This window comes from Rana temporaria, chromosome 1, assembly GCF_905171775.1.
Source record: "Rana temporaria chromosome 1, aRanTem1.1, whole genome shotgun sequence".
In the NCBI taxonomy this organism is placed as follows: domain Eukaryota; kingdom Metazoa; phylum Chordata; class Amphibia; order Anura; family Ranidae; genus Rana; species Rana temporaria.
The window spans coordinates 88,485,929-88,501,479 of NC_053489.1; the positions used below are offsets into that span (position 1 = coordinate 88,485,929).

Below are 15,551 nucleotides of genomic sequence, written 5' to 3' on the forward strand. Positions count from 1 at the left end.
TATCTGATAATAATATTTAAGATTTGCTGCCCTCTGAACACGCCATATACAGTAGTTGCCATATAGAAACCACAATCTATTCCCATCAGTATTTTTTTTTATCACTTTGTTTCTTGTATAGAAATAGATTTTTGATATAGATTGATCTTTATTATGATTTCTGCATGTCTATGATGCTCTATGATTGACATGCATTTTTGATTTTTTTCAATGATATTGTTGGAAGATTATCGAGCTTATGTCTAAAGTGACATATAGGTTCTAGAAATATCTGCGTTAGAATTTTATTATGATGTTCATTAACCCCTAATAACAAGGGTGTTTTTTTAAGCTTTTGTGACCAGAATCATTCTGAGTGGAAAGCTTTTTTTAATGGATGGCTACAAAGTGTTTTCAGAGAAGCAGAGTTAGCCCCATTCACATCGTGCCGTTTTGACATGCGATTTGATTTGTCAAATCGCCACCTATTGCCGGGAACGGCACCGTCTAAATCGGTGCACTGCCGACTTTGCGACGCCACGCTGATTCCCAAAAGTAGTTCCTGCACTATTTTTCGGGGGCAATTTCAATAGAAATGTGTGTATGAACCCACACAGATGTCTGTCTAATCGCCCCTGAAGTTGGGCTGAAATGCCGGTTTGAAAGCGTGCGAGTTCAGGAGTTTTCAACCCCTTCTTTGGGGTTAAAATCGCCCCGCTAGTGGCCAAAAAGCACCGCTAAAATAAGCGGGGCTTTAGTGCTAACGTGGCCTCGGCCCCAATGTGAAAGGGGTCTAACTTTGATATGGAACTGCCCCAATATGCAAACCTACTGGCTACAAGTGGTCTGCTTCCTCCTTGACAACATGGGATCTCCGGTGGTCCTGGACCCAAAACTATGCCTGCTGGGCTTATTGCCAGATGCAGATGTAGACAAATATCAAGCTACGTTTATGTTTGAGACTCTCTTTCTAGCATGAAAAGTTGTGGCAAAGGTCTGGATGCAGACGTTACCCCCAACAATCCAAAATTGGAAAAAGGATGTCAACGATACCCTTCCATTTAAAAAACTGATATATACCCATAGAGGATGGTCACACAAATACTCTAAAGTGTGGGACAGATGGTTGGAGGACGGCGAGACATGAACTTAGTTGACTCATACTCATATCTGAACTGTACCACACCATGGAGTTGGACCGCTGAGAACGGTGTCATTCTTGTAACCTGTATAGCTTGAACCAGCAAGATCAAAACAAATATTATTGTACTCACCATGATTGACAAATGTATCCAGATTTACTGTATTTAGTGCTATTCATCTCAATAAAGTTGTTTTTTCCAATAAAAAAAAAAGAAAGGGATCTAAGACCCGGTTCACGCAGGGGCGGCACGGCAAGGCCATCTCAAGACAACTTCAGAGGCGACTTGCAAAATGACTTCTGTATTGAAGTTATGCAAGTCATCCCCAAAGTCGCGCAAGACTTTTTCTAAGTCGGAGCGACTTGAGTCGCTCCTATTAGAACGGTTCCATTGAACAGAGCGGAGCGCGACTTGTCAGGTGGCTGAGTCGTCTGACGAGTCGCCCCTGTGTGAACTGGCTCTTACTGTCCATATTGATATTATTAACAAATTACAGCATGTTTAGGTAAATTGGGGCCATACCCACATGTACATTTTTTGCTTTTAACTGTTTCTCATTTATTACCGTTCTCTTTGTTTTATACATATAAAACAGTTGTTTTTACATTAATAAATAAGCAGAAAGACTTATGCACCACTCAGTATGTGAATTACAAAAATAAATGAAAAAGGAAAAAAAAGTGTATTAAAGCAAAAAATAAATAAAAAACTAAATGAAACTGCCAACTACTATAGTGTCACTAAACCATCAAATGCGTTTAGTTAGTAAGAATGGAGCAGCACATACAAAATTTAACTTTTTGGCCTAAAAGCAAAGCGCTATGTGTTGCATGAAACTAACACTGCACATCACCCTGAACACACCATCCCCACCAGGGGTCAAGTCCTGGGGGGAAAAGTGTGGGAACTCTCACCCAAGATCCACTCCACTCAAATCCCGTGATAACTCGCGGCAGACCTCCGCAATGTCTCCTGGGAACAATGCTCCCAGGAGACATTGCGGCTTTGAGGAAGTGACGGAATACCCGCACACTAACTGATGAATCCATATACAGGAAGCGGGCAGTAACATAAAGGATTACTAAGGTTCGCCTGCCCCTGACAGTGACTCGAGCTGGGCATCGCCGCTTAGTGAAGGATTGGCTTGGGCAGCTCGGCTGCTCTAGTCCTGCAAAGGGAACTGCGTTCCTGCTGTGAAAAAAGTGCAGGAACTCCGTTCCCACGCGTTCCCGCAGGACTTGAGCCCTGATCCCCACACTGAAACATGGTGGTGGCAGCATCATGTTGTGGGGATGCTTTTCTGCTTTTCTTCAGCAGGAACAGGGAAGCTGGTCAGAGTTGATGGATGGAGCCAAATACAGGGCAATCTTATTCATACACGGGTTGAATTTCGAAAGAATTTTCTTTAGAAAATCATATCTAAGAATTTTCATTTGAATTTCTCACCATTAGTGGGTTGCAGCAATAGCCGATTTTCGTCCGGCAATCAAAATTGAGTAATTGGACATGTTGGAAATGTTTTAAAAAAAACGATTTTCTAACCAATGATGGGAGAAATGTAATAGACAAAGGAATGCACATGTGCAAGAAAAGAAAGTTCCCGGAAAGAAAAGAAGATTCCCAGACACAAAATTTATTTTCTGGAGCAACATGAGGTGAAATTGAAGGCTTGGTTGGCCAAATTTCCGAAAATCAATGGCGGCGTCATCGGATCACAAAAAAAATATAAATTTCTAGTTTTGAAAAGAAAATTTGTTTGCAATTTGACTGTGTATGGCCTGCTTTAGAAGGAAACCTGTTGGAGTCTGCCAGACTTGAGACTGGGGTGGAGGTTCACCTTCCAGCAGGACAATGACCCTAAATATACAGCCGGAGCTACAATGGAATGGTTTAGATAAAAACATGTTCATGTGTTAGAATCGCCCAGTCAAAGTCCAGACCTAAATTCAATTGAGAATTTGTGTCAAGACTTGAAAATTGCTGTTCAGAGACACTCTTCATCCAATCTGACAGAGCTTGAGCTATTTTTCAAAGAAGAATGGTCAAACATTTCACTCTAGATGTGCAAAGCTGGTAGAGACATTCCCAAAAAGACTTGCAGCTGTAATTGCAGTGAAAGGTGGTTCCACAAAATATTGACTCTGAGGGGCTGAATACAAATGCACGCCACGCTTTTCACATATTTATTTGTAAAGAATTTTGAAAACCATTTATCATTTTCCTTCCACTTCACAATTAGGTGCCACTTTATGTTGGTCTATCACATAAAATCCCAATAAAGTACGTTTTTGGCTGTAACATGATGAAATGTAAAAAATTTCAAGGGGTGTGAATACTTTTTCAAGGCACTGTAATAAGTGCTTCACAAAGAAATGCCAATGTCAGCAATAACAATGCAGTGCTAGATCCAGAGAAACAGATAAACTCCACCACCATGTGCAATGGCCGCTCACCTTCAGTCCAAAGATAATAGGCATCAAACTGCTGTAGCGATCTCTATATGGTTTAATTTGTCGCAGATCATCGCATATGTAATAAGGAAAATAACTCCTCATGGTGTAGTATTAAGATGTATGTATTAAAAACAATATGCAGACTTATGCCGCGTACACATGATCGCACCAATATTGTCGGAAATTTTGAACGCCAAGAACGCGGTTGTTGTTGCAGTGTATGATTGATAGGTGCAGCAGAGTCTAATTCAGATCAGACATTGTGTAGTAATCAGGAACTGGCTTCTTTATTGGAACATCATCACACAGACAAAGATGTCTCTCTGCATCATGGTAAGAAGAACACACACAGACAACAAGGCAGGAAAAAGAAACCAACGAGTAGATCACTGTGGGACAGAAAATACAACATATCATAAAGAACACATAGCATAGCATATCATTAAGCATTAGCGACATCTTGTGTCCTTTTTCTAAACTGCATCTGATATACAATAATCTAAGCTGTAGTTTGTTGAATCTCCAACACCCCTTCTCAACAACTAAGGCTTAGTCTATTAAGCCTATCTTCTTTGTGAGCTTTGAATGTCTTTCGGCGGTCAGTGGCTTTGTAAGGATGTCTGCTGTCATATCCTCGGTCAGGCAATAAAGTAACTCAAGAAGACCTTGCTCTTGAAGATCCCTAAGAAAGTGAAACTTCACGTCAATGTGCTTGGTTCTTGAATTAACTCCTTCCGTATGTGCGAGTACAATTCATCCTTGATTGTCCTCATGGATTTCTGTTGGTCCCAACTGTGGTTGACCTAAATCTGTTAATAGCTGTCTCAGCCATATAACTTATTTGCTTGCCTCCGCTGCAGCAATGTATTCTGCTTCAGTAGACGACAGTGAAACAGGGAGTTGCTTTTTACTAGTCCAACTGATGGCGCATCCTGACAGGAAAAATAAGTGGCCACTGGTAGATTTTCTGTCACTGGTGTCTTCTGCCCAGTCAGCATCCACATATCCTGTTAAGGTGCTTTCATCGCTTGCTGGTAACTTTAGCTTGTAGTGCAAAGTCCCTTTAAGATAGCGAATGATTCGCTTTACAGCATTCCAGTCCTTTTGGCTTGGCATTGAAACCTTTCTGCATAGGATTCCAACTGTTGCTGCAATGTCAGGCCTTGTAGCTGTGGTAAGGTACAGCAATTTCCCTATTGCTTTCCTGTATTGAGTATTAGTAGGTAATGGGTTATCTTGACAATTCATCTCCTTTAGGTAGTTGGTTTCCATGGGAGATTTCACTGGTTTGGCGTCTTCCATTCCAAAAGTTTCAATTATTTCTTGTATTTTGTGTCTTTGATTCAGAAGAAAGCTGCCATCTTCCTCTCTCTCGATCTGGATGCCGAGGTAATTCTTTATGTTGTCGAGGTCTTTGGTGTCAAAGTGCTGATTTAGTTTTTCCAGTATTTCTGCTTCATCCCCTTCTTGCTCAAAACAAATCAGGATATCATCCACATAAATGAGCATATATACCCATATGTTTGCCAATCTCTTTGTGTATAAGCAGGGGTCTGCTTTACTCCTTTGAAAGTTTTGATGTGTAAGCACTTCATTTATTTTTATATTCCACGCTCTGGCTGCTTGCTTTAGGCCATATATACTGCTGCAAAGTTTGCATACTAGGTCTGACCTTTGTTCATCTTTGAATCCTGGCGGCTGTTCCATGTAGATTTCTTCTGTTAAATCGCCATGTAGAAACGCGGTTTTCACATCAAAATGTTTCACTTGCATTTTCCTTGTGACGGCTACTGTCAGTAAAGTCCGTATTGTAGTGTGCTTGACTACTGGTGCAAACATCTCATTGTAGTCCTCTCCGTATTTTTGAGAATAGCCTTTGGCTACTAGCCTTGCTTTGTACCGTTCAATTGTGCCATCTGCATTGTATTTCACTTTAAAAGTCCATTTACAGCCTATGACTTCCCTTCCGGGTGGTAGTTCTGTAAGTGTCCATGTTTTAGTGTCATGCATGGATTTTATCTCTTGCTCAGCAGCCTTTATCTATTTAGTTGCTTCTTGTTCTGAAAGTTGAGATATGTCTTCCCAGTTTACAGGTTCGTTGCTACTGGCAGTACTTGCTTTGTATGAGAGACGTATAGGTGGTTTACCTTTGTTTTCTCTTGTTGACTGTCTCATTTTTGTGTCTGAGTCTTCTTGTGTCTGCTCTTCAATACTGGTTGAGTCTACACTCACTTCAACTGTTTGTTCGGAAGTTACAGAGATGGGCTGGTCAATGTCAGTTTTCTCTTGTATTCTTGCTTCTACTGTTTTCATAACATTGTCTCTTAAATCTTCAACAAAAGTTACACTGTTGCTAATGGTAACCTTGGCTGTTTTGGGATTTAGGATTCTGTAACCCTTGACATTGTCACTGTATCCAACAAAGATACCTTCAAACGCTCTGTTTTGGAGTTTGGTGCGTTTTTCTTCAGGTATGTAGACGAATGCTTTGCATCCAAAAACTCGTAGGTGTTTTACACTTGGCTTCTCATTGTGCCATAGTTCATATGGGGTTTTCTCCACTGTTCTGGAAAGAAGTCTGTTCTGAAAATATGTAGCTGTCATGGCTGCCTCACCCCAGTATTTTTTTGGTAGCCCAGAGTCTGTCAGCGTACATCTGATCATTTGAGTCAGAGTTCTATTCTTTCTTTCAGCTACTCCATTTTGTTCTGGTGTATACGGAACTGTCTTTTGATGTTCTATTCCATGCCTTTTTAAGTACTCTTGTATCTTACCTCCTGTGAATTCACCTCCATTATCGCTCCGAAGTAGGAGAGCCTTCTTTTGAAACTTGTTACTTGTCTTTGTTATATAGTCTTGTAATTTGTCAAAAACTTCACTCTTGTGTTGCATTAGGTAGGCGACTGTATATCTTGAGTAGTCGTCTATGAAAGTCACTCTATACCTGTTGCCTCCAGGTGTTGGTGGGTTTAGGGGACCACACACATCACTGTGAACTAAGTCAAGTGGTCTTGAAGCTCTCTTTTGACTGACTTTGGGAAGTGTTGCTCTTGTAGCTTTGGATTTAATGCAACACTCACATTTGACAGTGACTGGACAAGGGGAAACTATTAGATCCCTTGTCAGATTTCTCCTCTGTAGTTCCAGTATGCATTCTGGGTGTCTGTGACCTAGACGTCTGTGCCATATATGTATACAGTGATTGTGCTTGTGTGTACATAGTCTTACCTTTTCCTTCACTGTGTCGAGGTGATATAGGTAATCATCCAGCTTGGCGCTTGCTATTGTCTGTTTGTCATTTAGAATGGAACACTTGTCACCTTGGAATTTCACAGTGAGTCCTCTGGCTGTTAGACGTTTCACAGATAAGAGTCCTCCTTCTAGATTAGGAACATAAAGCACATCTTTCACTGGTATGGTTAAATTGTGTCCCGCATCATCAGGGCATACAAGGGTTCCATGCCCACATCCTTCTGCATGTATTGTGCTTCCATCTGCAAGGTAAATCGTTTCTTTGTTGTTCAGATCAAGTTCTGTGAAGAATTTTCTATCACTCGTCATGTGACTGGTTGCTCCTGAATCGATGTACCAGTCTTGGCATTTATTGTTGTCTGTCGCTTTAAATGTGGCATTCCAGTTGCCTTCCCTTGGGTCACTGATTGTGGTTTTGACCTTTTGTTTAGCATAAGAGGGACGTTGTCTCATTTGCTCTGCTCTCCATATAGTACAGTCTTTCTTTATGTGTCCCTGTTTGTGGCATCTGAAACACACTCTGGTTTATTTTCTGTGTAATCTTGCATCTGTAGCTTTAAGAGCGGTGCTGGTTTCGGATTCTGAAGAGTCATGCACTAATTCCTTTCTTCTCTGATACTCGTCTATGAGCCTGGTTTTTACAAATGCTACCGTCAGATCTGTTTCAGCTTGTTTTTCCAGTGCATTGATTAATGCAGTGTATGTGTCGGGTAAACTGCATAACAACATGGCTGCAATGTGACTGTCTGTTATATTCTCTCCGATTGATATGAGTTGCGCAATCACTTCCAGCATTGCGTTTATATGCTCCTGCATGTCCTGTTCTCTGCCAAGTCTCATTTTGTAAAGTTTCCATAGCATAAACAGCTTGTTGTTTAAACTGGATCTTTCATGCAGTCTTTTCAGTACATCCCACATGCCTTTCGCTGTGTCCTCATTGCCTATATGAATGAGCTGATCATCCTTTACTAGTAAACTTATTGTGGCCCGTGCTTGTCTGTTTTTCTTGTCCCAGTCCTGATTATTATCCTGTGGCCTCTCTGTAGTGGTAACCTCCCACAAGTCATCTCTGGATAACAGCATTTCCACTTTAAACTTCCATAGCTGATAATTGTCATTGTTCAGCTTGGCCACTGCGAGTTTAAGCTCTGAGTTTCCGGCCATTTTATCCCTTCTTTATATGTAAACAGTCTTACTTGTCTATAGGCGATGTCACTGGAAAGCTTCCTTATGTCGATCTCCGCATCAGCCACGCTGTCTTCCGTTTAAGGCTTTGTTCTGCTTAGGCCGCACCTGGTCATAAGACTTTATCCGGACTCTGGGCCCATAACCTGTTGCAGAGTATGATTGATAGGTGCAGCGGAGTCTAATTCAGATCAGACATTGTGTAGTAATCAGGAACTGGCTTCTTTATTGGAATATCATCACGCAGACAAATATGTCTCTCTGCATCATGGTAAGAAGAACACACACAGATAACAAGGCAGGAAAAAGAAACCAATGAGTGGATCACTGTGGGACAGAAAATACAACATATCATAAAGAACACACAGCATAGCATATCATTAAGCATTAGTGACATCTTGTGTCCTTTTTCTAAACTGCATCTGATATACAATAATCTAAGCTGTAGTTTGTTGAATCTCCAACAGTTGTCACGTACCTGAACCAGAGGCCGAAGTGCTGAGAGGACTTCCCTTGCGACTGAGTGCAGAACGTCCCCTGAAGGTGACACAGGGAGTGCTATGCCCAAAGAGGCAGGAGTTGCCAGCTGTGACTTGCTGAGTAGATGCTGGAGATCAGCTGTAGACCAGGATAAGATGAGACTGTGTAGCTGGGAAACCCAGGGGCGGAGTCAGGAGCCAAGCCGGAAGTCATACACTGGTAGCAAGCAGAGAGGAGAGGAAGTTACTGGAACAGGTCAGAAAGCAAGCCGAGGTCATACACTGGATTAGGCAGGCAGGAACAAGACACATGATAAGCCGGGAGACAAGCCGGAGGTCATGCACGGAGAAGTCTGGGTCAGGCAAGCCGGGTCGACAACAGTAGTTCAAGGAAACAGGAACAGCAACTCAGGAAACACCAAGGGCTGAAGATCATGCAGCAGTTGGTAACTGCTGCAGCAAGCTTTAAATAGGGTACTGACGCCAGGAGTCCCGCCCGCATTGCGTGCGCAATAGCGCACGCGTGTGCGCAATAAAGAACACAGAGTTCTCAGAGTTGTTGCCCGTGAGTGTGCTGGTGTGCGTGCCCGTGCGTGCGCATGCGCTCTGCGCTCGTTGGTCCGTGCCTCTGCTGCAGGACAGGTCTGCCAGTTCTTCCACGGATAGTTCTCTGACAGCGGTGACATACAAGACGTACAATGGCACAATTAAAGGAAAGTTCAATACCAGTTGTGTTAGTAGAAGTTTGGTGAGAGATGATTCGTGCTTTTCAGCCTCCTCCTTTTGAGTCCATTACAGCTTGACGAATGTGCTATGTCCATTACGAACGCTCGTTTTACCAGACCGAGTGCTTCTGTCTCATACTTGATTCAGAGCATGCATGGAATTTTGTGCTACGGAATTGGCTGCACATAATCAGAATTTACAACAACAACTTTTTTTGTCGGAAAACTTGAGAACCAGCTCTCAAATTTTTGTTGTCGGAAATTCCAACAGCAAATGTCCGATGGAGCCTACACATTGTCAGAATTTTCGACAACAAGCTCCCATCGAACATTTGTTGTCGGAAATTCCGATCGTGTGTACGCGGCATAACAGTTAAAACGGTTGCTTTGCGTGTGGTTGTCAGGACCAAGGGGTCACACTCCATATTCGACCGTAACCAGATGTGATGTCACCTGGCTCCTCCTGCTGCAATGCTTCATTATCACGTGACTTTCTCAAGCTGCTAAAAAATGCTAAAATCTGCTGCATCCTTGGTGTCACAATACACTGTAAATTAAGACGTAGATGTCTCTTGTTAATTAAAGGGCACCCAGCAAGAATGTTCCATCGTGCCCACATAGCACGTCTCCTGTTGATTTCTTTTTTTTTAACTTAAAACTAGTTTACACCCATCAGGTGGAAAACAACCTACCGTGCTGGTAACAGTTCTCTTATCGAAGCAACAAATCACATATTTCATGCATGTGCATTTTCAGAAGACGCAATGGATGACATAACTTTATCCCATGTTTCAGTGATTGGCTCTTCTGCAGGACCTTGTTTGGCTGTGTGTGAAACCAAGCTGCTGCTCTCTTATTCCACAGTAGATTGTAACTCAAGAAAACAGCCATTAAAGTCCAACTTTAAGAGCTTAACCAAATTTCCCCCCAAATCTCCCCCTCTCCCCTCTAGAGCAGGATTCTCCAAACTTTTGAAACAAAGGGTCAGTTTACTGTCCTTCAGACTTTGGGGGGGGGGGGCAGTTGGAGTAGGCTCCCAGGCTTGGTAGTCAGTGGGAGTAACAAAAATTACCTGTGGTCAGTAGGAGGTGGAATCATTGGTGTCAGTGGAAGGTAAGTTGCCCCATTGTTGGTGCCAGTAGTAGGAACAGTGCCCCAAGGACCAGATGAAGTTCAATGCTTTCAAGCATGCGTCGACTTGATTCTAAGCATGCGTGGATTTTGAACCAATCGTTGTGCCTACTAACGATCAGTTTTTTTCTATCAGTTAGGAATCCATCGGTTAAATTTAAAACAAGTTGGCTTTTTTTTAACCAATGGATAAATAACCAATGGCGCCCCCACACACGATCGGTTTGGACCGATGAAAACGGTCAATCAGACCGTTCTCATCGGTTTAACCGATCGTGTGTACGTGGCCTTACAGTATATATTTAGCAATTAGGCTAATCAAAGCTTTGTGGTATTAAAGTACAGTAAAGGCACAGAGTTGTCAGCAAGAAGAGACAGTTACGGGCTCACTTGGCAGGTCATCAGATCTTTTTCTGTACTTGCAGCATTTGTAAAAAGACAAAACAATGCAAGATATGCATCTATTGCAGAGATGTCCTGAATATTATTTTTTTTTATTTTGCCCATTTTTTTTTTTGCCACCTCCAGCGTAAGATGGCCCCCCCTTTTTTTTTACTGACTCCCCCCCTCCCAAATATGCATGTTAATTAGCAGCACTGTATATAGGTATATGCTGGTTTAGGGGGTTCTGCTAGCCTTGAGTTGTATTCTTTTTGCTTTAAATAGAGTGGTAAAAGGTTAGAATTTCTTTTAGCTATGTCTTTGGTCCTATTGAAAAGATTCCATCTAACTTCCTGCCCTGAGGATTTGAAGTAAAATCTTTCAAGTGAGGCCGCAGACACCAATAAAAACTTTGAAGTGGTGCTAAATCCTTCCAACTCAATCACACTTTTTTACAAAGAGACTTGGTTGGAATTATACTTTACCATTTGTTATAAACACTAGTAATGAAATAAGAACAAATTAAAAACATACCAATGCTATCCAGGAAACATTGCAACAAAGTTAAAATCAGAAATGTATAAATATATTACTATACAAGTAACTGGGTTGATTTACTAAAACTGGAGAGTGCAAAATTTGGTGCAGCTCTGCATTGCAACCAATCAGTTTCAAGGTCAAGCTGAAGTTAGAAGCTGATTGGATTAGTAATTTATTATTATCATTATTATTAAAAATATATTTACATTCAACAATTTCATTAACTACTTGCCGGCTGGCCACATTACATATACTGTGGCAGGTCAGCTCTACTGCGTGAAATGGCGTATCTGTACGTCATTTAATGCTATAGCCAGTGGGGGCGTGAGCCAAACACTGGCAATCGCTCCCCAGAGAGGTAGAACGGCGGTCTGCCAATGTAAACAGCAAGGCAGACCGCCATTCTGTCAGAGATGAACACAGTGTACTTGTGTTCCTGCTAATCAGGAACACGGATCGCTGTGTTCATCTAGTGAGTCCACCCCCTACACAGTTAGAAAGCATCCCCTAGGGACACACTTAACACTCTGATCGGCCTGGTGTTAACCCATTCCCTGCCAGTGTCATTAGTACAGTAACAGTACATATTTTTAGCACTGATTACTGTACTAATGTCACTGGTTCCCAAAAAAGTGTCAAAAGTATCAGTTAGGTGTCCTCCGCAATATCGCAATCCCTTTAAAAAATCGCTGATCGCCGTCATTACTATTAATAAATAAATAAAAATGCCATAAATCTATCCCCTAGTTTGTAGACGCTATGGGCCAGATTCACAGAAGTAATACGCCGGAATATCTACTGATACTCTGGCGTATTTTCAAATTTGCCGCGTCGTATCTTAATTTGTGATTCACAAACAAGCATTTGGCTAAGATCCGACAGGCTTACGGCTTTGTACGCCTTCGGATCTTAGGCTGCAATACTTTGGCCGCCGCTGGGTGGAGTTTGTGTCGTTTTCCAGCGTCGGGTATGCAAATTAGCTTTTACGGCGATCCACGAAGGTACTCGCGTGCGTTACGTCGTCGCAAGTCGTTTTTTCCCGTTGCAATGTTAAGCCTGCTTTTTCAAGGCTTAACTTTACACCAGCCATGTTAAAGTATGGCCGTCGTTCCCGCGTCGAATTAAAAAAAAAAAAAATTTCGGCGTAAGTACATTACGCACGTCGCCATTCACAAACACGTCGGGGCGCCATTAATTCGCGCAAAGCACGGCAGGAAATTTCCAAACAGGGCATGCGCAGAACGTTCGGCGCGGGAATACGCTACGCCGCCGAAAGTTTACACGCAAGTGCTTGGTGAATCAGGCACTTGCGCTAAAAACTTGCGGCGATGTAACGTAAAGACGATACGTTACGCCGCCGCAGTTTTTGCTGAATCTGGCCCTATAACTTTTGCGCAAACCAATCAATATTCGCTTATTGGGATTTTTTTTTTACCAAAATTATGTAGCAGAAGACATATTGGCCTAAATTGAGGAAGAAATTTAATTTTTTCACATTTTTTTTTATTGGATGTGTTTTATAGCAGAATGTAAGAAATATATATACATTTTTTTTTTAATTGGTGGGTCTTTTTTTGATTTTAGCCCAAAAAATAAAAACTGCAGAGGTGATCAAATGCCACCAAAAGAAAGCTCTATTTGTGGGGAAAAAAGGACATCAATTTTATTTGGTTACAACGTCTCACGTGCAGTTGTCAGTTAAAATAATGCAGGGCTGTATTGCAAAAAATGTTATCGTTAGTGCTCTTTCACACATTTTTATTTTACAGCTCGGAAGCTGGGGATGGTAAAATGCAGCCATCTGTTTTTAACACTCCCCAACAGCCTGTCTTAAGCCTCATACACACGATTGGATTTTCCGTGGACAAAGCGTAGGACTTTTGTCCAAAGGGCGTTGGACAGGAACTTGTATTGCATACAAACGGCAAAGAATTGTCAGCAAACAAACACAAAACTATGTGTTTTTCAGCTATTTAGCGCCAGTGTGCGCCACCCATTGGGCACCTTCTGCTAATGTTGTGTTATGGTGAGAATTGCTTCTGAGCATGCGTGTTTGTGCTTTGGTGTTTTGTGTACACACGATCGGATAATCCGCCAACACACATTTGTTGGCGGACAATTTTAAAGCATGCAATCCAACATTTGTCTGAAGAAAATCCGACAACAATTGTCTGATGGGCATACAAACTGTCGGATTTTCGGACAACAACCTGTTATCACACAATTCCCGTCGGATAATCCGATCGTGTGTATGAGGCTTTTAAAGAGACCTTATAATTCATCTTGATTGTCTTCTATTCCTTTAAGCCACATATAGAAAGAAAAGCGAGAGAGTACAGAAAGAGTGGTAACCTTTTTTTTTTTCTTTGTATTCACATTTGGTAAGCTTTCCATGTGTGTTTCTATGTGGAACTGAAGCCTCTTGTCACATGATGCTGTATAATGCAAATCTTCCTCTAGCTCACTGAAGTGGATATAGGAGGCTGCAGTGGATGAGGGCAATGCATGAGCCAAAAACCTGCCGAGGCAAACTTTTTGTAAGTTTAAAGGGGTTGTAAACCTTTGTGTTTTTTCACCTTAATGCATCCTATGCATTAAGGTGAAAGAACACCTTGCACTCTCCAGCCCCCCAGCCCCCCCTGTTTTACTTACCTGAGGCCCAAATTTCAGTGGGCGTGATACTGCGTCCCTCTTTTTACTGCTTTTCGGCTCTTTATTGGGTAGATTGATAGCAGCGCAGCCATTGGCTCCCGCTGCTGTCAATCAAATCCAATGACGCCGTCACCGGGGGCAGGGCCAAGTCATACACTCGATGGCTATGGACGCTGAGAGTATGACACGGGTGCGTGCCCGCAAAGGTAACCCCCTCGGTAGAGAGCTTCCCAGAGGGGGTTAACTATTGCGGGAAGGAGCCGCGAGAGCCGCCGTGGGACCCCATTACAGGAGGATTGGGGCCACTCTGGGCAAAACTAGCTGCATAGTGGAGGTAAGTATAACATGTTTTTTTTTTGTTTTTTTTTTAAAGGTGAACCTTTAGTGTCAGTTTAAATCCTGTTCCATTAAGTAGATAGAGACACACAACTACAATAATTTAGTCAAAAGCCTCGTACACACGCTCGGTTTTCTCGGCAAGAACCAGCAAGAAAACTGCTGGCAGAGCTTTCTTGCCGAGTAAACCGTGCGTGTGTACGAGGCTTTGGCCTCGTACACACGACCATTTTCCTCGACAGAATCCATCAAAAAACATGGTGGCAGAGCTTTTTTGCCAAGGAAAACGGTCGTGTGTATGTTTTTTATCGAGGAAACTGTTGAGGGACTCGACGAGAAAAAAAGAGAACAAGTTCTCTTTTTCCTCGTCGGGAGTCTCAATTTCCTCGTCGTGTTCCTCGTCGGGCTGGTTTTCGTCGAGAAACACGTTCGTGTGTATGCTTAGAAACCTGCGCATGCTCAGAATAAAGTATGAGACGGGAGTGCACCTTCGGTAAAAGTAGCGTTTGTAATGGAGATAGCACATTTGTCACGCTGTAACAGTCTGAAAAGTGCAAATCGTCTCTTACCAAACTTTTACTTAACACGCAGTAACATGAGATTAGCAAAAGCAGCCCCAAGGGTTGTGCTAATGGAATCGAACTTCCCCTTCCGTTGTATGTGTTGTACGTCACCGCGTTTGAGAACGAGGAGATTTGGTCTTGACAGTGTGTACGCAAAGAAAGCTTGTCAAGTTTCTCCACAAGCCTGACAAGGAACTCGTCGAGGAAAACGATGTTTCATTTACGACGAGTTTCTCGGTCCTGTGTACGAGACATTTGAGGTTTCTCGTCAATAAAACTGCCCAGAATCTAGACGAGAAAAATAGAGAACCTGCTCTCTATTTTCTCATCGTGATTCTCTGCAGTGTTTTCCTGCCGAGAAACCCGAGCGTCTGTATACTTACCTGCCGCTGTGGAAACCCGTGCATGCTCAAAATGACTTTGACGCATGCGCGGTAGCTTCCAAGGCATAGGTAGGGTGCAGCAAGATGGCGGCGACGGCATCGAATGTTTAAGAGTGCATGCTTGTCGCAGTTGATGATGTCACGCGTTCGTGCCATTCAAAAGAACCGCGGTTCTTTGGAATCGCGTGTCTGTACACTCGCCCGGCAAGAGAATCTTGCCAAGAATCTCGTCAGGAAAAACAAGTGTTTTTTTTTTACTGACGAGATTCTGGGCCGTGTGTACAGGGCTAAAGGGATTGTCAGATAAACAAGATAAATGCCATATTGAAGAGTGATGCCACTCAGCTAAT

The 15,551-nt window shown here is 42.5% G+C and overlaps 1 protein-coding gene across 1 annotated transcript; it reads right to left on the minus strand.

Annotated features, from left to right (window-relative positions):
• Positions 1-4,411: 4,411 nt before the first annotated feature.
• LOC120933381 (secreted RxLR effector protein 161-like) lies at positions 4,412-4,876 on the minus strand. Its single transcript, XM_040346617.1, has one exon. The coding sequence runs from the start codon at positions 4,874-4,876 to the stop codon at positions 4,412-4,414; it is 465 nt and encodes a 154-aa protein (XP_040202551.1).
• Positions 4,877-15,551: the final 10,675 nt, after the last annotated feature.

Coding starts and splice junctions, on each gene's coding strand:
- LOC120933381 (XM_040346617.1), bottom strand. CDS start 4,876: ATGGAAGACGCCAAACCAGTGAAATCTCCCATGGAAACCAACTACCTA.